The sequence below is a fragment of the Globicephala melas genome, chromosome 7 (assembly GCF_963455315.2).
Source record: "Globicephala melas chromosome 7, mGloMel1.2, whole genome shotgun sequence".
NCBI lineage: Eukaryota > Metazoa > Chordata > Mammalia > Artiodactyla > Delphinidae > Globicephala > Globicephala melas.
In genome coordinates this window covers 25,356,544-25,382,451 of record NC_083320.1, presented here as the reverse complement: position 1 = coordinate 25,382,451, position 25,908 = coordinate 25,356,544, and the positions used below count along the sequence as shown (strand labels likewise).

The window sequence follows — 25,908 nt, the reverse complement described above, 5'->3', positions numbered from 1 at the left end:
GCAGCACGCCACTGCCAGGGTCCCGCGATCCAGAGACAACTTGCCTGGGAGAACAGAGAACACATGGCATATCTCAGGCTGGGGTAACATCATGCAGGCCTCTGCCACCTTAGGCTCACCCCACATTCCATACCCGTCCCGCCCCCCAAGCCTGAGGGAGCCAGAGCCCCCTTATCAACTGCTCCTTTAACCCCCTCCTGCCTGGGTGGGGAACTGATGCCCTCAGGCGACCTACATGCAGAGGCGGGGCCAAATCCAAAGCTGAACCCTGGGAGCTGTGTGAACAAAGAAGAGAAAGGGAAATCTCTCCCAGCAGCCTCAGGAGCAGCAGATTAAATCTCCACAATCAACCTGATGTACCCTGCATCTGTGGAATGCCTGAATAGACAATGATCACACCAAAATTTAGGCAGTGGATTTTGGGAGCAACTGTAGACTTGGGATTAGCTTTTTGCATATAATTTGTTTCTGGTTTTATGTTTATCTTGGTTTAGTATTTAGAACTTATTATCACTGGTAGATTTGTTTATTGATTTGGTTGCTCTTTCCCTTTTTTTTTCTATTGTATATATATATATTTTTTCCTATTTCTCTTTTTGTGAGTGTGTATGTGTATGCTTCTATGTGTGATATTTTCTATACAGCTTTGCTTTTACCATTTATCCAGGATTCTGTCTGATAATTTTTTTTTGCATAGTTTTTAGTGCTTGTTATCATTAATAGATTTGTTTATTGGTTTGGTTGCTCTCTTCTGTCTTTCCTTTTTTTATTACTTTTTAATTTTTATTTTAATAAGTTTATTTCATTTTTTTTTTCTTTTCTTTCTTTTTTGTCTCTCTTTTCTTCTGAGCAGTGTGGCTGACAGGGTCTTGGTGCTCCAGCCAGGTGCAAGACCTGAGCCACTTAGGTGGGAGAGCCGAGTTCAGGACATTGGTCCACCAGAGATCTCCTGGCCCCACGTAATGTCAAATGGCGAAAGCTCTCCCAGAGATCTCCATCTCAATGCTAACACCCAGCTCAACTCAACAACCAGCAAGCTGCAGTGCTGGACACCCATGCCAAACAACCAGCAAGACAGGAACACAACCCCACCCATTAGCAGAGAGGCTCCCTAAAATCATACTAAGTTCACAGACACCCCAAAACACACAACCAAACACGGTCCTGCCCCACAGAAAGAAAAGATCCAGCCTCATCCACCAGAACATAGGCACCAGTCATCTCCACCAGGAAGCTCACACAACCCACTGAACCAACATTACCAACATGGGGCAGACAGCAAAAACAATGGGAACTACGAAGATGCAGCCTGTGAAAAGGAGACTCCAAATTCAGTAAGTTAAGCAAAATGAGAAGACAGAGAAATACGCAGCAGATGAAGGAGCAAGGTTAAAACCAGCCAGACCAAACAAATGAAGAGGAAATAGGCAGTCTACCAGAAAAAGAATTCAGAGTAATGATTGTAAAGATGAACAAAAATCTTGGAAATAGAATGGAGAAAATACAAGAAACGTTTAACAAGGACCTAGGAGAACTAAAGAGCAAACAAACAATGATGAATAGCACAATAAATGAAATTCAAAATTCTCTAGAAGGAATCAATAGCAGAATAATTGAGGCAGAAGAAGGGATAAGTGACTTGGAAGATAAAATAATGAAAATAACTACCACAGAGCAGAATAAAGAGAAAAGAATGAAAAGAATTGAGGACAGTCTCAGAGACCTCTGGGACAATACTAAATGCACCAACATTTGAATTATAGGGGTCCCAGAAGAAGAAGAGAAAAAAATATGGAAATGAGAAAATTTTGAAGAGATTACAGTTGAAAACTTCCTTAATGTAGGAAAGGAAATAGTCAAGTACAGGAAGCACAGACAGTCCCAGACAGGATAAATCCAAGGAGAAACAAGCCAAGACACATATTAATCAAACTATCAAAAATTAAATACAAAGAAAAAATATTAAAAGCAGCAAGGGAAAAGCAACAAATAACATACAAGGGAATCCCCATAAGGTTAACAGCTGATCTTTCAGCAGAAACTCTGCAAGCCAGAAGGGACTGGCAGGACATATTTAAAGTGATGAAAGGGAAAAAACTACAACAAAGATTACTCTACCCAGCACAAATCTAATTCAGATTCGATGAAAAATTAAAACCTTAACAGACAAGCAAAAGCTAAGAGAATACAGCACTATCAAACCAGCTTTACAACAAATGCTAAAGGAACTTCTCTAGGCAGGAAACACAAGAGAAGGAAAAGACGTACAATAACAAACCCAAAACAATTAAGAAAATTGTAGTAGGAACATACATATCGATAACTATCTTAAATGTGAATGGATTAAATGCTCCAACCAAAAGAAATAGACTGGCTGAATGGATACAAAAACAAGACCCATATATATGCTGTCTACAAGAGAACCACTTCAGACCTAGGGACACATACAGTTGAAAGTGAGGGGATGGAAAAAGATATTCCATACAAACAGAAATCATAAGAAAGCTGGAGTAGCAATTCTCATATAAAACAGAATAGACTTTAAAATAAAGACTATTACAAGAGACAAAGAAGGACATTACATAATGATCATGGGACCAAACCAAGAAGAAGATATAACAGTTGTAAATATTTATGCACCCAACATAGGAGCACCTCAATACATAAGGTAAATGCTAACAGCCATAAAAGGGGAAATCAACAGTAACACAATCATAGAAGGGGAATTTAACACCCCATTTTCACCAATGGACTGATCAACCAAAATGAAAATAAATAAGGAGACACAAGCTTTAAATGATAAATTAAATAAGATGGACTTAATTGATATTTATAGGACATTCCATCCAAACACAACAGAATATACTTTCTTCTCAAGTGCTCATGCAACATTCTTCAGGATAGATCATATCTTGGGTCACAAGTCAAGCCTTGGTAAATTTAAGAAAATTGAAATTTTATCTAGTATCTTTTCTGACCACAATGCTACGAGACCAGATATCAATTACAGGAAAAAATATGTAAAAAATACAAACACATGGAGGCTAACCAATACACTACAAAATAATCAAGAGATCACTGAAGAAATCAAAGAGGAAATCAAAAAATACTTAGAAACAAATGACAATGAAAACATGATGACCCAAAACCTATGGGATGCAGCAAAAGCAGTTCTAAGCGGAAAGTTTATAGCAATACAATCCTACCTTAAGAAACAAGAAACATCTCAAATAAACAACCTAACCTTACACTGAAAGCAATTAGAGAAAGAAGAAAAAACAAAATCCAATGTTAGCCGAAGGAAAGAAATCAGAAAGATCAGATCAGAAATAAATAAAAAGGAAATGATAGCAAAGATCAATAAAACTAAAAGCTGATTCTCTGAGAAGATAAAGTTGATAAACCATTAGCCACACTCATCAAGAAAAAAAGAGAGAAGACACAAATCAACAGAGTTAGAAATGAAAAATAAGAAGTAACAACTGACACTGCAGAAATATAAAGGGTCATGAGAGATTACTACAAGCAACCATACGCCAATAAAATGGAGGACCTGGAAGAAATGGACAAATTCTTAGAAAAGCACAACTTTCTGAGACAGAACCAGGAAGAAATAGAAAATATAAACAGACCATTCAGAAGCACTGAAATTAAAACTGTGATTAAAAATCATCGAACAGGGCTTCCCTGGTGGCGCAGTGGTTGAGAGTCCGCCTGCTGATGCAGGGGACATAGGTTCGTGCCCCGGTCCGGGAAGATCCCACATGCTGCGGAGCAGCTGGGCCCGTGAGCCATGGCCACTGAGCCTGCGCGTCCGGAGCCTGTGCTCTGCAACGAGAGAGGCCACAACAGTGAGAGGCCCGCATACCGCAAAAAAAAAAAAAAAAAAAAATCATCAAACAAGAAAAGCCCAGGACCAAATGACCTCACAGGTGAATTCTATGAAACATTTAGAGAAGAGCTAACACCTATCCTTCTCAAACTCTTCCAAAATATAGCAAAGGGAGGAACAATCCAAAACTCATTCTACAAGGCTACTATCACCCTGCTACCAAATCAGACAAAGTTGTCACAAAAAAAGGAAACTACAGACCAATATCACTGATGAACATAGATGCAAAAATCCTCAACAAAATACAGGCAAACAGAATCCAGCAGCACATTAAAGGATCACACACCATCATCAAGTGGGGTTTATCCCAGGAATGCAAGGATTCTTCAATACAGGCAAATCAATCAATGTGATACACAATATTAACAAATTGAAGGAGAAAAAACATATGATCCTCTGAACAGATGCAGAAAAAGCTTTCAACAAATTCAACACCCATTTATGATAAAAACCCTACAGAAAGCAGGGATAGAGGGAAATTACCTCAACATAATAAAGGCCATATATGACCAACTCACAGCCAACACCATTCTCAATGGTGAAAAACTGAAACCATTTCCACTAAGATCAGGAGCAAGACAAGGTTGCCCACTCTCACCATTATCATTCACACAGCTTTAGAAGTTTTAGGCACAGCAGAGAAGAAAAAGAAATAAGAGGAATCCAAAATGGAAAAGAAGAAGTAAAACTGTCAGTTTTCAGATGATACTATACATGATACTATACATAGAGAAGCCTAAAGATGCTACCAAAAGACTACTAGAGCTAATCAATGAATTTGGTAAAGTAGCAGGCTACAAAATTAATGCAGAGAAGTCTCTTTCACTCCTCTACACTAATGATGAAAAATCTGGAAGAGAAATTAAGGAAAGACTCTCATTTTCCATTGCAACAAAAAGAATAAAATACCTAGGAATAAACCTACCTAAGGAGACAAAATACCTGTATACAGAAAGCTATAAGACACTGATGAAAGAAATTAAAGATGATACAAACTGATGGAGAGATATACCATGTTCTTGAATTGGAAGAATCAACACTATGAAAATGACTATACTACCTAAAGCAATCTACAGATTCAATGCAATCCCTATCAAACTACCACTGGCATTTTTCACAGAACTAGAACAAAAAATTTCACAATTTGTATGGAAACACAAAGATCCCAAATAGCCAAAACAAACTTGAGAAAGAAAAACGGAACTGGAGGAATCAAGCTCCCTTACTTCAGACTATACTACAAAGCTACATTAATCAAGACAGTATGGTATTTGTGCAAAAACAGAAATAGAGATCAGTGGAACAGGATAGAAAGCCCAGAGATAAACCCACACACATATGGTCACCTTATCTTTGATAAAGGAGGAAGAAATATACAACGGAGAAAAGACAGCCTCTTCAATAAGTGGTGCTGGGAAAACTGGACAGCTACATGAAAAAGAATGAAATTAGAATACTCCCTACCACCATACACAAAAATAAACTCAAAATGGATTAAAGACCTAAATGTAAGGTCAGACACTATAAAACTCTTAGAGGAAAATATAGACAGAACACTCTATGACAGAAATCACAGCAAGATCCTTTTGACCCACCTCCTAGAGAAGCAGAAATAAAAACAAAAATAAACAAATTGGACCTAATGAAACTTAAAAGCTCTTGCACAGCAAAGGAAACTATAACCAAGATGAAAAGACAACCCTCAGAATGGGAGAAAATATTTGCAAATGAAGCAACTGACAAAGGATTAATCTCCAAAATATACAAGCAGCTTATGCAGCTCAATAACAAAAAAAACAAAAAATCCAATCCAAACATGGGCAGAAGACCTAAATAGACATTTCTCCAAAGAAGAAATACAGATTGCCAACAAACACATGAAAGGATGCTCAACATCACTAATCATTAGAGAAATGCCAATCAAAACTACAATAAGGTGTCACCTCACACTGGTCAGAATGGCCATCATCAAAAAGTCTGCAAACAAGAAATGCTGGAGAGGCTGTGGAGTAAAGGGAACCCTCTTCCACTGTTGGTGGCAATATAAATTGATACAGCCACTATAGAGAACACTAGTGAGGTTCCTTAAAAAACTAAAAATAGAACTACCATACAACCCAGGAATCCCAGTACTGGGCATATAGCCTGAGAAAACCATAATTGAAAAAGAGTCATGTACCCCAATGTTCATTGCAGCTCTATTTACAATAGCTAGGACATGGAAGCACCCTAAGTGTCCACAGACAGATGAATGGATAAAGAAGATGTGGCACATATATACAATGGAATATTACTGAGCCATAAAAAGAAACGAAATTGAGTTATTTGTCATGAGGTGGATGGACCTAGTGACTGTCATACACAGTGAAGTAAGTCAGAAAAAGAAAAACAAATACCATATGCTGACACATATTTGGAATCTAAAAACAAACAAAAAAAATTGGTTCTGAAGAACCCAGGGGCATAACAGGAATAAAGATGCAGAAGTAGAGAGTGGATTTGAGGACACGGGGGAGGGGGGGAAGGGCATGCTGGGATGAAGTGATAGAGTGGCATGGACATATATACAGTACCAAATGTAAAATAGATAGCTAGTGAGAAGCAGCCACATAGCACAGGGAGATCAGCTCAGGGCTCTGTGTCCACCTAGAGGGGTGGGATAGGGAGGGTGGAAGGGAGACGCAAGAGGGAGGAGATATGGGGATATATGTATATGTACAGCTAATTCACTTTGTTATACAGCAGAAATTAACACACCATTGTAAAGCAATTATACTCCAATAAAGATGTTAAAATAAACAAAGAAATTGGTAAGTCATATGCTACAATGAAAACTAAAAAAAAAAAAAATAGAGCCAGATAAGAGGAATCTGTTGCTTCTGGTGTAGGAGGATTGGACGTTAAATAGGATGACCAACTTTCCAATAGTTATGGTTCTTGGTCACATTGAAACTTCTCTCTAGTCTATGAGAAAGAAGTTGTATCTCTCTGATCTCTCTGTAATAGTCTTAAATTATTAGGATTAATGAAACAATTTCTATGGCCCTGGATTAAAGTGCAATCTCTAGAGTTCCTAGGGAGCCACCAACTCTCTAACACTGGAATTGACATAAAGATCACTTGGGTCCAGACACACATTGTCTTATTTTAGCTGCTTTTGAGAAATGGAAGTAGGTAATACATCCTATATATTATATATTGTATATATATGTATGTGTATGTTTCCATATGTACATATATATGTGTATATATATGTATGTATGTATGTGTGTGTGTATATATATATATATTTTAACCCTGGGTGGGAGAGAAGGCAAATGGTGGAATTGGGATTTTATAATCCCTTAAACCTCAGGTTTATTGATTTCTTCCTATAACATATAAGGAGATAAAAGGGTATTATACTATATTTTCAAGTAATATTGCTCTCAAAAAGACACCCACCTTTCCTCCATCAGCATTATACTCTTTTTCATCACCTTCCAAGAGCCTGGCTAGTCCAAAATCCGTGATTTTTACATGGTTTGGAGATTTCACTAAGACATTACGGGCTGCCAAATCCCGATGAACAAGCCGTCTTTCTTCCAGGTACATCATTCCCTGAAAAACACCAAATTCCCCAGAGTCAGTTAATGCCTATGCTTTTGTATTGTCAAGAAACGTGTTTCCTAGCGTTCAGTTGCAAGTGCTTGATTTCTCTAAGTAATGGCAGAATCTGAGAATATTTTCAAAATTATGGAAAATGTGGAATTAAAAAAGCAAACCACAAATAGCTTTTGGCCTTCTTCCCACTAAAGCTCTGTAAAGCAGAATGAATTACCTGCATATGAGCTAAATGTTTGATCATTTTTTCCCAGATACTTTATATTCTTTTGCAAACACTTTCGTTAGTGAGGTATGCACGTGTCTTAGTAGATAAGCTAACAGGTACTTGGACTGACCCACATATTCTTAATTGTTTTCTCCTCAATAACTTCTGTTTCATGTCATTTTCCCCCATACACCCGCTCCAAACAAATGCCGCTCTCCATACTTTTCAGAAGTATTTCATATGAAGGTTTAATGGAGGCAAATTCACCTTTATAGGTTCTATCAAGTCTGAAGAATCATATTATTCTTATTAATTATGCAAAAAAATGAAGTTTGCCCTAGGGGCATTAAAAGCCTATAATTTAAAAAATAGCTTTGATGACATTAGTAGTCATTATGAAAATCCACAAGTAAAATTACATTATTTATAATGACCCTTAAGTTAGCCTTTAATATGTTTTCTTCATAAAACATATACTGTAATTAAAAACAAAACATTGCTGATCACCAACAAGAGATAAACTGGCTCTTCCCTCAACATACACACACACATCTACATGTATATGTACATATACACATGTATATATATGTGTTATATGTGTACACAACATATATATTAAAATATATATAAAAAATAATCCATAGAAACAATAATTATTAATTGTATTTCATCAATAGAGAAACCAAGAGTCATGAACCACTAGCCTTAACTACAAGGTTGATGTAAAACCAAGGAAATGAACCCAGAGGCCCAGATTAGAATGAACATCCTTTGTTTGAGTGAACATATGTTTTGTTGAAGAGTTAGGGAAAATTCTATATTTGAGGATTTCAGTGGTAAAAACAAGTCAGAAGTGTTATAAAATGGTTGAAGTATGCTCTCATGCCCATTGCAAATCAGTGATGCTGGCAGTTAACATTACAACTGCAGGACTTTGAAGGATTAACGGTTTCTGATATCAAAACAAAAGCTGTGGTAAACAGAGACATAAATCACAGAGGTCAAAAAATTATGAACTGTCTACAGGTGTAGTGGAAAGAGAATATTGCTTCAAACAGCATCATGAGCCAAGCACTATATAAATGCCCATTAAACACAACCAGTGAAGATACTGCCTGATATGGTGCAATCAGTCAGCAGTTAGGTGACATCATATGTATTAGTGTTTTCTGATATCAACCCACAACCGGGATTTATGGGGTTCTTTCCCTCTTTCCTAAACAGTGCTTTGTCTTTGATTACGCCAAATTGGAAGTTTTTAGAATAAAGTGAAAACAAATAGCCCTTGCATGCTTTAAAAGATTAAAAAATAGACTTATTGCCTTGGAGGTAAAGTATGTTCAATAATTTTGTCCCTGTAGGAAGTGTCCACAAAAAACAGTCATCATTCTCTTTCTTACCATCTTCATAACAGAATATGTAAAGAGTATTGGCAACAAATTAATATTCAGATCCACACATACTTACAGAACACATACTGTATGCCAATCACTGTGCTAGACATCAGAAAGACAGAATAGAGTGAGAGAAGGTCTGTGCATTAAAGGAGGACAGAAACTCATTAGTAAAGTGGGCACATATGGAGTATAAACTTGAATGGATCAGTGATGCATGTAAGGCATTTAAGGAGGACCATCTGTAGTATAGCTTAGCAAGTATGCGTGAGAGGGGAGGCTTCAGAGAGGTACTAAGGCCTAAGTATGGTTTGAAGGATGGATGTCCACCAGTTGGACAAGATGAGGGAAAAATTGCAGTTAGAGAGGACAAGCACAGGGTCATCAATAGCATAGTGTACTTGGACAAAGGTATATAATTCTGTATTTCTGAAGCATTATGTATATGGTGAGTGGTGAGCCTGAAAAGGTAAGAAGAGGCTAGATCCAAGAGGGGCCCCTTATATGTCATGATAGAGAACTTGAACTTCACATTTTATGCAGCATTCAATGTGGTGATGCGGGAGTTCTTTTTAAAATGGAGAGTGACACAATTATCATTAGAGCCTTGAAAACATCACCAGGTGCCAGTAGAGAGGATGGATTGCACACAAATACAGCTGAAGTCAGGAGTCTGCCACATTACAGAAGAAAAGTGATGAGAGTGGAATAAAGGTTGTAAATTGACCATCCATGAGTTGTATCCATTTTTCCCTTTTTTTTGTTCCCACACTGAGAAAGTTTCAAACATCCTCTTTAGTTGGTTGCTGGCTATACTCCATTAAAGGCATCTGGTCCCCAGTTTGCCAGGGTCCTACCACTTACTATCACTTTTCAGGAATTCTGCTTTTATTATTTATGGTAATCATCCAGCTCCTACATGCGTGAATGTCTGAATCTTCAACTAAACTAGGCCAGAAGGAACTAGGGAGAGAACAATTTCAAGGTACATTTATAAAATAAAATAACCATCCTTGGTAAATGACTGAACAATGAAGAAGAGAGTAAACTGAGAATAAGTCTGTGCTTTTGACTTTTGTAATTTAGATAATGTAATTTAGGTAATCATTTGGATAATGATTCCCTTAACTAGATATTATCCTAATGTAAATATATTTAAGAAATATATACTCTACCAGTAGGGAACTAATATTCACCAAGGAACTTAAGACTCTAAAGTCACATTCTACAGTATAAGCAAAGCCTCAAAAACTCCAAAAGATCTTTGACAGTCTACACACAAAGCCTCAGGAGGTGATAGACTATCCTGAACCTCAATACTATTTGTCCGTAAAAAAGTATTTTCTTCAAAATAATGAGAAATAAATTCAGGAAACCAGATGATCAGCTCTATTGTTTCTCCTAGCCACCTGACCATGATCAAAAGAAATAAAAACAGAAGCATCCACCTCCTTCCCAAACCATCAAAATACATTTGTATGGTTGCTTTGTAGCTATGAAACATCATCGTACAAATGCACACTTTCAAATCATTAATTATGACTGTCATCTTAGTCCTACTCTCACACCCTGAATTAGATTGTTGAATTCTATGTATTGCTCACAATAGGTTTCTCCACATCACAGTCATTGAAATAGGATTTTCTTACCAGAAGATCTCATTAGAATCACATTCTCTGGTAAATTCCTTCAAAATAAAATCACTCCTTAAATCAGAGTGTGATGAGATTAAGGAGGAAGACAATTATTAGAACAAAAATAAACTGGATGAAGTCCCGTGAAGTTTGAAGATGATAGAGGGATACTGCATTGGTTGAAAAGGATCCTCTTACTCTGCCCTGCAGCAATTCCCATGTCCTTGCCATGCCAGCTCAGGTGGAGTACATGATGGAAATACGAACACTGACAACAACCTCAGCTAACATTGACTGATTCTTAGAATGCGGCAGGCACTAACTAAACATGTCTACAGTGGTAGGTTAACTTAATCCTATAGACGCATACTACTTTCATTTCATTTTAAATATGAGAAAACCAAGGCTAAGAGAGGTCAAGTTACTTGCTCCAAGTCATCTATTTAATGAGTGGTAGAACTGGGATTTGGTCCCTTGGTGTGGGACTTAAAGTCTGCATATTTAAGCCTATCTTATCTCTTGATGTGTCACCAGGTAGTGTGGGTATATAGAAATGAATGTACACAGTGAAGTCATATAGCTTCAAAAGATCCTAGTACTTTTGCAGAAAAAAATTAAATATTATCAAATGTTTCTATGAACTCAGGGCATAATGAAGGTGACTGACATGTTTGTATTTATATTTAAAACTCAGCTAACTTATATAACCTTTATAATTTAGCAGGAGTTTAAATTGTGTAAATTGGAAACTCAGTTCTTGCTTTGACCACAAGGTATGCAGGATGGTGGAGTGGGTTTGAGAATAGATTCTGGAGTTGATTGCTTGGCTAGAAGCCCAGCTCTGCCATGCTCTTGCTGTGTGACTCTAGCAAGTTAATAAACCTCTCTGTCACTCATCTTCTTCCTCTTTAAAACAGCCATAATAGCACTTATCACAAAGGTTGTTTTGATGATTAAATAGTATGTAAAGCACTTAAGGAGTAAGTGGCATGTAATAAGCACAGAACATGCAATGTTGTTCGATGGATATATATCAACAGTCCTAGTGCATAAGAATCACTTACCCTCATTAACTTGAATTGCCTATTGTAGAAAATCTGTGAACCTCAACTAATATATCACAGTGGGTGTTCAATAAATGTTTGCAAATGGTGATACATATACCCATAACATGCCCATCATTATTAATGTGTGGCTTCAAATTTCAGAATAATTACTGTTCGAAATATTATTTTAATAACAATGCACGTGAGGGTGCTGTCATATAAGGAGAAGGAAAAATTAAAGAATCTAATAAAAGATTTGGTGCTTTCCATAAACATATCACATATTCAGGAATTTAGTGAAGATAAAGGTCATAAACAAGATAGGTCAAAAAATTTTCAATGCTGCAGGATGTTTTCCATGGGTGAATAAAACAGTAGATTTTCTGTACCAAAGAATCTGCCTTTTATCACTCAGCGCTGAGGGGCATTCTGGGTGGAGGTGTTTTCGGGGCATTTTGTCTACTTCTTGATCCAAGTGCTGCAATTCTGATTTTACTCAAACTACTCAGAATTTACTATCACCACACCACTCAGAACTTTACCATTTTCATACTTGCTCTAAATGCCTTAATGAGTTTTCAAGACTGCTTATTTACTGTTTTGCTCATACCTCTTACAATATGCATCAATAAACACAAACTCGCTAGGGAAAGTCAAATTTTACTCTTGACCTTCAGGAATGCACTTTAATACAAAACCCAAGGATAATTTTATTACAACTGAATTTAAAGTTTTAATCTCTGGTTAGAATTGACTCATATAAACTGCTCTATGGAAAAAAAAATCAGTGACTGACAATTTTAAAATATTGGTATCAATGAACACCTAGCAATGACCTTCTTTTCAATCTTATGATATTGACTCACAGCTGTCTAGCAAAAATGCTTCATGATTATGCTTTAATCCAACGTTAAAATGCATTCTGCCCAGCTGCAGGAAGCTAACGGAAGTCAAGAGAGACCAGACTATTTCTGACAATAAATATTTGCTTCCCATATATAGGCCAGGCGACGTTTTCATCAAACACGTGTGTGGAGCTAAAAATTTCAAGTTGTAGTCAGTTCTCATAGGCATTAATCTCTGGAATTAGCAAGAGTACATTTTTTTTCTGTTTTCATTCTAATAACCTGAAGCTTTCTGAATAACAGGAAGCTTCAGGAAAACTACCTTCAGATGAAAATCGCTCCTCTTTTCTACCTTTCCTTCTGAAAGCAATTGTACCTGTGAGGGGAAAAAAAAAAAATCTAACTCTAATGCTCTCTGCTATTAGGGCTGAAGATATGAGCATGTTCAAGGGAAGAAAAAGACCTTTTTGGATGAAGTGACTGACTTTATCCAAATAGTACATGGAGAGAAACTAAGAGGGCTCTGTAATTGAATCAACTGAGAAGTCTTTTCAACCAGCCAAAGCTGGTCCATGGCACAGTAGAAAGAACACAGAACTTAGTGTTGCAAGAGAGAAGAAGTCCCAGACATGCTGCTCACAAGATTTATGACCACAGGTACTCAACTCGCCTCTTCTATAAAAGTCACAAATTGGCCTAAATGATCTCTGAGGTGTTCTCTAGCTTTAAATCTTTATTCCATGATGGAACTGGAAAATATATCTATCTAAAATATTAAGTGGTGGCCAATAATAAACACAGATAACAGTAAAGAAAGAGGTAGAGTAGATGTCTCCCTTCAAATGTTTAGGGAGAACAGTGAACACGTTTTACTAAAAGTCAGTTTAGTGCATCTGATGTTTAAACCCTGGCTACTTACTATCTGTATGATCGTGGTCAATTTATTTGTGTTTCCTTTTCTTTATTCGTTAAATGGGGATAATAATAGTATCTACACTGAGGATTGTCTTGAGGATTCAATGCCTTAATGTTTGTAAAACACCTAGAACATTCAATATTCTAAGATACCATGTGTTAAATAAATGATCTCAAATTCATCCTTCTGATGAAAAATACAATTCAACCACTATAAGAGAAAGAAAAGGCAGCCAACTAAAACACCTACTGATTACTCAGCACTGTTCGGTGTGGTGACTTCTGTTTCTCATTCTATTTGTCCCTGAATGTTCTTCCTCTTATGCTGCTCAGGAAGAAAAGCAGATTCACATGGTTGTCCCAGACTGGCTTGGCATTAATACTACAGTTTAATTCTCACATTTTCCAACTGCACCTATGATCTTCAAGAGACTTGGTCAGGTTGCAGTTCTTAAGAAGATTTTGCAATATTGAGGACAACTGAATTTCCATCATTTTAATAGTGTGTAGTGAAAACATTATTGGTTGCTATTCAAATTTAGTTCCAATAATATATTTGTGTGTGTGTGTATGCGTGTGTGTGTATCTATACATGCATGTAGTAGATACTATGGTGTGCCACCCAGAAACCTCTTCAGGCCCAAGTCCTCCTAATCTCAGCTTCTGGGAGTGTTGACTGCTGAGGGCTCTCATCTTGGCTGCTTTTGTTTTGAGGCAATGACACCTGCCAACCCAACTACAAGGGGAGCTGCTTTGCCAGGGGTTCATCCTCTCACCAGAGGCAGCCCACATCCAATAATTTGTTGATGTTGAGTTACAAAGGCCATACCTCTCTTGACAACTATGAAGAGCTCTTCTAATTCTGGGACACCCCATGGGATTGAATGATTCCTTTGTTGCAGTTTTATCATAGCTGAACTTTTCCTTCTACCTAATATTGCTTTTTCACTGTCTGATAGGTGTTGTTCTTGAGAACACTTAAGAAAAACTTCCTACATGCAAACTTTTCTCAGAGATTGTTTTCTAGGAGCCAACCTAAGGCAATGTGTGTGACTTGTTTTCTTTTAGGATCTCAAGTACTCAGAATTTTAAGCTAACCACACTCTATAATTCATGCACACTATGATCATTGTTTCCCTCTATCCTCTACATCAACCCCATTCTTTATCCATCATAAATATTAACAGTAATGTTTTTAATACATATCCTTTCAATCTATCATCTGCATGTTTATTTCTTTTTATCTATATTTTCTAACAAGTGCTTTGTGCTATTTCTAATATATAAATAGTATTGTGTATTAAATAGGATCATGTTTTACTCATTAGGCTTTTTTTAGATTCAAACATGTTGCTATATGTAATCCAGTTCTCATAGCTGCACTGGATTATACATATGAATTCACAGACATATACACTTGTATAACACAGACATGCACTGTCAGTTGTCTATTCCCCTATGGAAGGGTACCAAACTTAACTCCATCTCTTTGACACTGCAAACAAGACTGAATTGAACATTAATACTATTTGTAAAATGCTATAAATTGGCTTCACAACATAAATTATCTGCTATGTAGTACTAATTTCAGTGTAGGAGAATCTAAACAAACAATAATAGTAATAGTCACTGTGGAAGATACAACATGGAGCAATTTCTTGTTAACTGAGAATACTGAAACCACATGGGAAAGACAAAACATAACTGTGTATATTATCATTATATATGTTTGTATCTATTAAATAGTTGACCTTTATTTACACACTCAGTGCCAGGGGACTGTTTTAAGTGCTATATATACAGGAATTTACAAGAACTCAATGAGATCTCTGCTACTATTATTCCCATTTTAAGATGAGGACGCTGACACACAGAGAAGTAAAATAACTTGCCCAAAAGTGATAGCTAGTGCATGGCAAAGCCCAGAAGGACCAAGATTTGAGTGCATGCAGCTTAACTCCAAAGCCAACAATCTTAACCATTACTCTATATGACTGTAGGTATCAATAGACTATATAAAACTAAAAAAAGACAGTATATACAAGTGAATTGTTGTTATATAGACAATAAATGCTCTAAGAGTTCAACCAAGAGAAAACTCTTGTACATAATACTCATTTAAAACTTATAAACAAACTTTAGTTTTTCTGGGTTTCCTAGGACAGTACCTCTGGAAGCACTTTACAAACCAACATTTGTGAATTCAACTATGCACTTTCAACAATTTGAAGATTCCCTGGCATTTACCTGGCACTCAGTACATGTTTGTGGTTGGATTAAATAAACAATAAGACCAAAAGTTTGAAAGGCTGTCCAGACAGTAGCTTTTTCTTTGCAATGTAAATAGAACAAATGTAAAATCTGTGATATTTATGATAGGAAGGAGGAAAACAAACCCTGCAACAGTTAGGCCAAACCCCAGATGGTAATATTAGAGTACCAAGGAATGTGAATGAGGACACTATTTAAAGATTCCTGAGGTTGGCAGGGGTAACATAATTTTTTTCTTCTTGTTTCCTACAATTTCTTCAAATATTTCTTCAGAAATTTTATTTACCACCTTTCGCAAGCTTTTGCAAATTTCCATTGGAAGAATTTGCAGAACAGCCTCCTTGAGACTCAAAATTTCTCTTAAAGAAACAACAAAATGAAACCAATAAAATTAATAAACAAAAAGAGTAAGTTAAAAAGTATATGTGAGAAGCCACTGCTTTCCTACTAAATAAATATTTATTTCCTAAATAAATAAATAAATAAATAAGGTGAAAAGCTCATCTGCCTAGATCAAGAGAATACTAAACATGCTACTGTTCTCCCCTCTCACTGACCTCTTGTCAATATGATTACAGATGGGAGGAGTGAATCGTATAGTGTCCATACTCTCTTAGAGAAGTAAACCTAAAATGGATTACTTCTGCTCCTTAGGCAGCTGATCAATAAAGATGTGGACTGTAATGAGAACAGATATGTCTGTGGGTTGTAGTAGTTATCCTCTGTGTCTCTTTAGAAATTAATTAAAAATAAATGAAGTGTGCAACCTATTAATACAGCTACCTCTAGATCAACAGATAGAAACTGAGCCTTTCTCTGAGCATACATATTATGCAAATACATTCAAACACTATAGGGAGGCCTTAGTTATAACCAAACAGAAACAGATCATTTCTAATATTCTCTAATTTCACAGAATTGCATGCTACTGGCTAGAAACCATAAAGTTCAGTGGGTGGGAATACGTATGCCATAGTTTCCTTCTTAGGACAATTATATCAATTTTTATGAGGTATTCTCTTTACAAAGCAAAACTTTTGCCATAATACAAAACTAAAGAATCTCAATAACTATTTTCCTGTGTGGTATATTCACATATGAGCCTTGGCAGTTGAGTTTATTGATAACTACTGAACATTTTTAAATAAGTATCTTCCCATGGAAAAAAATGTAAAATTCCTAGAACACTAAAAGCTCTCATGTGATATGAGCCAATTTACTGTCTACATGTAATATGTGTCATTCAATCCAATTCTGCCTCTATTTTATTTGGATGTCAATGGACTTGGTCCATCTATGCAAATGCTTACCCAGCACATGTAAAACTTGAAATGGTATACCATACGTTCCCTCTGAAAGTCACCCAGCTACTTCCCAACACTTCCTCTGACCCCTGCTCCTCTTACTCAGGGGCCTTCCTTCTCAAAATCTTCAGAAGGATCTGAACCACAGCTTCCAGCTTACATCTCAATCCATTGTTGATTTGGAAGCCCATATCCTTGTTTCAACCTTTGTACTCTCCCTCTGACAGAATGCTAGGAATTTATCTCTAGTCCTAGCATAAGGACATAAGAGAAAGCATATACCCTGAGAAAACCATAATTCAAAAAGAGTCATGTACCAAAATGTTCATTGCAGCTCTATTTACAATAGCCAGGACATGGAAGCAACCTAAGTGTCCATCAACAGATGAATGGATAAAGAAGATGTGGCACATATATACAATGGAATATTACTCAGCCATAAAAAGGAACAAAACTGAGTTATTTGTAGTGAGGTGGATGGACCTAGAGACTGTCATACAGAGTGAAGTAAGAAAGAGAGAAACAAATACCATATGCTAACACATATATATGGAATCTAAAAAAAAAAAGTCAGAAGAACCTAGGGGCAAGACAGGAATAAAGATGCAGACCTACTAGAGAATGGACTTGAGGATATGGGGAGGGGGAAGGGTAAGCTGGGACAAAGTGACAGAGTGGCATGGACCTATATACACTACAAAACGTAAAATAGATAGCTAATGGGAAGCCGCTGCATAGCACAGAGAGATCAGCTCGGTGCTTTGTGACCACCCAGAGAGGTGGGATAGGGAGGGTGGGAGGGAGACACAAGAGGGAGGAGACATGGGGACATACATATATGTACAACTGATTCACTTTGTTACAAAGCAGAAACTAACACACCACTGTAAAGCAATTATACTCTAATAAAGATGTTAAAAAAATAAAAATAGAACAATAAAAACAAAAACTAAAAAAAAAGAAATACCTGCTTTATACCTTGGCTCATTTTCTATCCCAACATTACCATAGAAGGAGCAGATATCATCGCATACCTATAACATGAGGATGATTTAGCTCTACTTAAACTGATAAGTTGTATTCTGAGTTTCTGCTGTCTTCATAGGCTTGGGGATACATATGGGGTCACAGTAATGACACAAATTTCACTGTTTCTTGGACCAACCTGCTGGCAGAGCACTTATTGCTACTTGCCCCTTTGAAGCCTTTTCCAGATATTTCTGGGGTTCCCAAGGGAGCCTGCAGATGTTCATAAATACTGTCTTGCTTCTTTTTCTCAGGGCTCTTCAATGATATATTCAGTCATTAAACTTTAAGCTGGAGCCGCTGTGGAAATGCTATCTTTGCTGAGGCTGCTATCTCTTGGTTCTTCAGAAGTTGCAGCTTATGATAATTCAAAGAAGTGAATGATGCCTTTCCATCCTCTCCTCCTCACCATGTCAGAGCACCACTGTCTTGTGCACAGCCTTGGCGAAGTGCTCTACCTGCTTCTGAACTCTGCACCATATTTTGCCCCCAGCTCTACCAGTAGATATTGTTGAGACCCTAGCCTCAAAGTCCCCTTCAGAACTTCTTCAGTAACTTCAGCTCCATACTCCTTAAAGAGTCAGACCTAGTCCAAGAGGTAGGCATGGAAAATGGTTACATCCCTCTTTGCTTAACTCTCCTCTCTTTGACCTCATGCACTTTCCATAATTTCATCATCTTCCATTACTCTTCAACACATGCACACATATGCACAAGCTGTCATGTGCATGTCCTGAACCATCTCTCTCTTTTACAGCTGAAAGAAGTCCTCAAGTAACTTGACTCAGCATGTCACTCTTGCTTTTCTTGGAATTCCTCACCTGGAAATCTATAGTCCAAGCCAACCTGAAAATTCTCTTGGCTCTTTTGTCTTTGCACTCACTGTTCCCTTTACCTGTAACACCCCTTCACCACACACTGATACACTCTTCCTATCATGCTTCAGACACAGACTTGGTTAAATCTTAACACTCTGTTAGATCACAAATTAGATGTTATTTCCTCCACAAAGCCTTCCCTCACTCCCAAGTAGATTGTGTCCTTCAATGATATGACCTCAGAAGGTCCAATTTTCCCTATCGACCTCAATCTGTCTATCTATCTTAAACTAAACCCTGAGATCGTCAATCTTGATAAAATAACTTTCTATGTACGGCTAAATCAAAGTCCTTTTATAACGCAGAAAGAACATGCACTTATATTTATGTTAGTCTGCAACTTCTATGCTAAAGCTTTAGAAATACTACACAGCATATTACACAGTGTTATCAATTTCATGTGAAAGGTAGAAAAAAACCTCAAATATGTCTGATTCCCAATTAAACACTCATCTACTGACATGATTAGTTTGTAAAACTATTTTTAAGATAATTAAGCACCACAGAGAGGAATGGAAGTAGAGAGCTATGTTCTGCCTTGTTCAAAACCTTAAAGATTTAATCTGATCACCTTTCATTCTTTTGCTGCAAACCCTTATGGATTGTGAACTGCTTGGAGTTGTGATGGTGTGCTCCTGCTGAGATGACATAAATCAATTTGACCCTCCTCACATTTACCAATTCCATCACATTTTAGGCAGTCAGTAAATAGTAGTCAATTGATTGATTTCCTCTTCTCCCTTCTGCATCTATTTATCCATACTCCTTCTATTGCCTCTGAATCACCAGGTTAGCAGAGAAGGAACTCAAAACAATAATAAATATACTCACATACATACAGTTTCATAACAATTAAAAGTAAAAGAAGAAGAAAAAGGATAATAAAAGTTTAATATTACTGGAAGTAAATTTGTATTGTTAAGGATGATTTTTATTATATTGTCCCTTGCTTTCTTTCTTTTTTATTTTTAGATGTTACATATCTGCAACTTTTCCAGCTTACTTGGATGTGCTGCAAATTGATTAGTGAATATTTTTACTTCCAGGAATCTTGGGGGTTTTGTGCTAAAAACTATCTGTTTTTCTACGAAGGTAGGGAAATCAGGGTGTTGTTCATGCCCACTGTCAAAATGGAATTTGAATGCTGCCCTCTTTATCTGTGCTTCTTTCTACTTCACAGATTTATGCAGTTAATACCTCACATGGAAGAAAGTTGAAACATACATCCCACAAACCATGTTCTAAAACATCATCCACAGCCCATTCCCGTTCATCTTTGACAATTAGAGAGTGGAATATAATGATGAGTGTTAGGTCTAGAACAAAAATCCCCAGGCTTCAATATTAGCTCAATCACTGACTAAATGCAGCTGTGTGACCTTAACCATGTTAGTGAGCTTCTCAGTTTGCCAGTCTCTTCGTCTATTGAATGGGGAGGGAGACGCAAGAGGGAAGAGATATGGGAACATATGTATATGTTTATGTATATTCACTTTGTTATAAAGCAGAAACTAACACACCATTGTAAAGCAATTATACCCCAAAAAAGATGTTAAAAAAATGGGGATAATAATAGCACCTTTTCCATTAGGTTGTTATGAGAATTAAATGATCTAGTCCTTATAAAACTCTTAGAATGGTGCCTCATCAAAACACTCAACGTTGTTGGTTATTATTATTGTCCCCTTTGTCCAGCACCTTGCATTATAGATGATTCTTATTTTTCAGAATTTCACCTTTCAATCAAGTAGCAATTTTTTCAGATGTTTTCAAGCATACTTTTATTCTTAGAATCTCAAAGATCATCTATCACCCAACAACCACATGTGTTGGTATTGCTGTCTTTCATAGAGTAGTTTAATTTCAGCAAAATTTTATTTTGTGTTTATACACTTTTGTTTCTTTGTACAATTATCTGAATGACACTTCATCTTGATGTTCAAAATAAAATAGGGTAAAAAAATTAAAAATTTTCTCATGAAATTAATAAAATTAAGACATATAGAGAAATCATTAAAGATGCTGAAATTAGCATATCTTTAGCCTCTGCTGTGTACTCATTGAACTTAAGCTAATTGACTATATATGAAGTTTTAAAAGAGCAAAACTGAAGCGCACGAAGGAAAAGCTCTACATCCATCACTGTAGATGAGGAGTAAGGGTAATGGAAAATTAGAGATTTTATGATACTCTTATCTATTAATCTCACTTATAACATGTAGATCTATTGTTCACATTTAAGATTTTTACTCTTGCTTCTTTTATGAATACATTTTATATAAAAATTGGGGTCATCTCATATTTGTATATATGTATACATATTCCACTGGGCTATCAGCTATTAAAAAGAACTGGAAGTAAGACATTATTTATCTCCTCTTGATCTATTTCTAGCTTATTATATATATAATAGTCATTGTGTATAAAATTCATTCTACATATAGTTGAAAAAGATAAAGTTTTCTTGTTTCAACAGTTATCTATTGAGTAGCTATTATGTGCTGCTGGGCACTCTGCAAATGGTCTTACATATAAAGATAATATAGTGTTTCCTTCAAGTTATTCATTGCCTGGTGCGAGAGATATACATGGGCACAATAGAAAATGTAAAGGAAGTGTTCTGAAAGTACAGAAAAAGGGGAATGTAACACTTCTTGTGTTGATTACAGAAGGTCTCTCAGAAAAGGTGAAATTTAAGCTTAAGATTGAATGAAACATAGATATTTAAATTTTTTGCTATAATACAGTAAGAGTATTCTAGACAGGATAAAAAGCATGTAAAAAACCATACAGTCCTAAAAGGTAATAGTATGTTTGGAAAAAAAATTCAAGAAGTTCTTTGAGGATGGGACAGAAGTTGACAAGGGCTAGAAGTGCCACAAGTAAGTGTCTAACTTAATTGTTACTATCTAATAAGACATGCAAAGGAGTCACTGGAAGTTTGATAAACGAATTGACATGATCATACTTGGTAATTGTGCAAAGAGTAGACAAAGACAAAAGAGATTAGAACGAATCAAGGAGATTGATTAAGATGTATAATACTAGCTCAGATAGCAATGGTTTAGCACTTGACTAATGCAGTAACTTGGAGAATTAATTCTAGGTTGAGAACAGCAGATAAAGACGGAAGCTCATCAGTGATAATAAAGTCAAAAGAGAGGTAAGAGAATGTAAATACTTCCAGGGAAAACTCAGGGAAAAGTATTATTGCTAAGTGAGTGGGTAACAGAAAAGGAAACTAACAAAAGTGACTGAACGTACTAGTGGTCAGATTCATAGAAGAACATGATGGAGTGGTATTGTGGAATTGGAGAGAAAACACGAGAGAATTTCAGTAAGGTGAAACTAATGGTGGTGTTAGGTGCAATAGAGAGATTAAAATAAAAAAGATAATTCAATGGAGACTCTTGAGTTTGTAAATGGGAACATTGGTGTGTTAGTCATCTCAGACTACCACAAAAATGCCATTCTGTCTGTAGCCCCTCAAAGTTCATGTTCTTCTGACATGCAACATATATATATATTCTATTCTAAGAGCCCCAAAGTCTTAACTTGTTCCAGCATCAACTCTAAAGTCTCATCTAAATATCATTTAAATCAGATATGGATGAGACTTGAGGTGTGATTCATGCTGAGGCAAAATTCCTCTCCATCTGTTAACCTGTGAAACCAGACAAGTTATGTGCTACCAAAATACAATGGGGGATAAGCATAGGATAGATAGTCCCATTCCAAAATGGAGAAACAGGAAAGAAGAAAGGGTGATGTGTCCCAAGCATATCCAAAACCTAACAAGGTAAATTCCATCAGATCTTAAGGCTCAAGAATAATCATTTTTGGTTCAATGTTCTGTCTTCAGGACCTACTGGGGTAGCAGCCCTGCCTCTGCAGAAGAGCTGGGCAGGGGTCCCATCCCATCCTCCATCACTCCATAGGGCAGTCCCAGCTCCATGGGTTTGGGTAGAGGCTGTCTGGCCTGTGTAAACCAAGGCACTGGCCTTATTCATTTCTTTTTTTTTTTCTTTGCGGTACGCGGGCCTCTCACTGTTGTGGCCTCTCCCGTTGCGTAGCACAGGCTCCGGACGCGCAGGCTCAGCGGCCATGGCTCACGGGCCCAGCCGCTCCGCGGCATGTGGAATCTTCTCGGACTGGGGCACGAACCCGTGTCCCCTGCATCGGCAGGTGGACTCCCAACCACTGCGCCACCAGGGAAGCCCCCTTATTCATTTCTGAATTGCCTTTGAGACATTTTTCCCTCTTCTTAAAGAAGAGTGTGCATTCACAGCCAAATAGCTCCATTTTTTGAAGAGCTACTCAAGGAATTTAACAGCCTTCCTTCATTTTGTCCTGTCTCCATCCACTTCAGTTCAAACTGGCAGTGTTTCTGCTTATATAATCTCATAAACTCTTTATTGATTGATATTCCAGCCATACCCTTGGTGTTCTCTTTAGAACATGCTTTCTAAATTTTTGCAATATGGATAGGCTGATAATTTTTCAAATCCTTAAGTTTTGGTTCCTTTTCACTTAACAATTCCTTCTTCAATTCATTTCTCTCCTTTTACATTGTATTATAAGCAGTCAGGAGGAACCAAGGCCCTCCTTCAACACTTTGCTTAGAAATCTTCTCGGTGAAATATCCAATTTTATTGTTCTCAAGTTCTAACTTCCACAAAACACTAGAATGCAAACACGATTCAGCCAAGTTCGTTGCCACTTTATAACAAGAATCACCTTCCTTCCAGTTTTCCATATGTTTCCTCATTTCCATCTGAGACTTCACCAGAATCACCTTTAACATTGATATTTCTGGCATTCACCTCAAAACTCTTCCAAACTCTACCCACTTCACAGTTCCAAAGCTGCTTTCCTATGTTTAGGTATTTACTACAACAGCACCCCAAAGTGTATATTAGTTATCGCAGGCTGCCGTAACAAAATACCATAGACTGAGTGGATTAAAGGACAGCAACTTATTTCTCACAGTTCTCGAGGCTGGTTGAGTCCAAGATCAAGGTGCCAGCCAATTCAGTTCCGTGGGGAGGGGTCTCTTCCCGGCTGGTAGGTGGCCACTTTCTCATGTCTCCTCACTTCTTGTAGGGGCATTAAACCCACCCTCACGACCTTATCTAAACCTAATTCCTTCCCACCTCTAAATACCATCGAATTGGGAGTTAGGGCTTCAACAAATGAATTTGGTGGGGGGAACACAATTCAGTCCATAACAACAAGGTCTAGTGACCTTGTTGAAAGCCACTAGATTGCAGTGGACTCGGGGGAAAGCAAGGATTTGAGAATGGATGGTCAACAAAAAATTGTGTTCCTTTTAAAAAGTAAATAAATAAATAGGCAGTCACTTTAGGAAGAAGAGATAAGTTTGGGGTTGTTCATTCACCAGTCCTAGAGAACTGATATAAAGGATGCATGAGAGGAGCCAGTGAGTCAGAAGAGACTGATGATACAGGAATGAGAAGAAATCATGGAGAAATGCTGCAGCTGGGATGAGAGCAAGAGTGAAGGTAAAAAAGGTAAGCTATGTAAAGGAAGAAAGACAATGCTTTCTCTGAATCAACAGTGAAAGAAAAGCTGGCCGCTGGAAAAGAGCAACAGTGCAGAAATTCATGCCCTTCTATCATTATTTTGCTTGGTAAATTAGGAAACAGTAACACATTCTCAGAATGAGAGAAAATATGAGACAGAGAGAAGAGGTTCAAAGTGGCTCAAAGGAGGGACATTGTTCAGGTTTCACTGTGTGCACAAACAGGTGTCCATGGAGAGGGGAAAGGAAGCTCACAGGAGCCTCTTCACAAGGTAAAGATAGTCAGAGAATACTGAAGGCCAGTATAAGACAGAAATCATAAGCTTGTAATTGCATCAAATGGTGTGAGTATTTTATTGTCCTCAGAGGCACAGAAACAGAGTAACTGGATATTTGGGTTCATCCAGGGAAAAGTATTAGCAGCTAAGCAAGATAGGAAGACAGAGAACAGAACAAACAAAAACAATTTTGTAAAAATACACAAATGTTAGAAAAAATACACAAATCTTTGAAACTCAGAATGATTGTAGACATTAGCGTGAATTTTGAAGTTGGTTTATTCTTCAAGGGCTTTCTTACTACACACACACAGAGGTCACAAAATATGTCTTCCCATCTAAATATTTAAAAAATAAAATCACTTTTTCCCAGAATTCTATTTAAAAAACTTTATTTTAAGCTTAATATCAAAACTTGGAAGTATCAGACAACGATTGTAGAGCAGCCGGTAAAGATGTATATTCTAAAACAATGAGACAAGAAGAGTAACTTTTTAATCATATTACAAGGCATTTTTCACTATTTGACTTATTTTAACAATTGGCTTCCAATAATTCCCTCTACATTTGTAGTTACAAATGATCCATGTCTCCTACAGAATTTAATTTTTAATCATCACATATTTTTAAATAAGTGAGGATTTTTTTCACATGTCACAATATACATTTAGCTAAAAGGCCCTACATTAGGAAAACTACAGACCCTCTATAAACCACTGAAAGAGTAGTACGATGAAGCAACACAGACAAGCTAAGGAAGTGACTATATAGATTTAATGAAACCAGTGACCTTAGGTTCAAAAATCAGTGGGTTTATTTTGCTGTCAGAGTGAATTTATTTGAATCATAACTTCTATATTCCTTTTCAATTGCAATAATGTTTGGCAAAGTTGAACTACCTTTATATGGGTTCACAGTATTCAATTTCATTTTTAAACCATCTAATGCAAATTTAATACTTTTACTTTTTACGACAAGACTTAGCTCAGTCTGAAATAATCACTGTATTAACATTTTTTACTCATTCAAATAGTCCAATTCATTATTACAAAAACAGCAAGCTTCCCCAGCC

General features: G+C 36.8%; 1 protein-coding gene across 1 annotated transcript in view; it reads right to left on the bottom strand.

Moving 5' to 3' along the window:
* The window catches only part of ERBB4 (erb-b2 receptor tyrosine kinase 4), a 1,112,005-nt gene that overhangs the window by 47,084 nt on the left and 1,039,013 nt on the right, over window positions 1–25,908 (bottom strand). Inside the window, exon 21 of the mRNA XM_030852949.2 lies at window positions 7,337–7,492. Coding sequence (XP_030708809.1) covers window positions 7,337–7,492 — 156 coding nt within the window. The remainder of the gene's footprint in view (window positions 1–7,336; window positions 7,493–25,908) is intronic.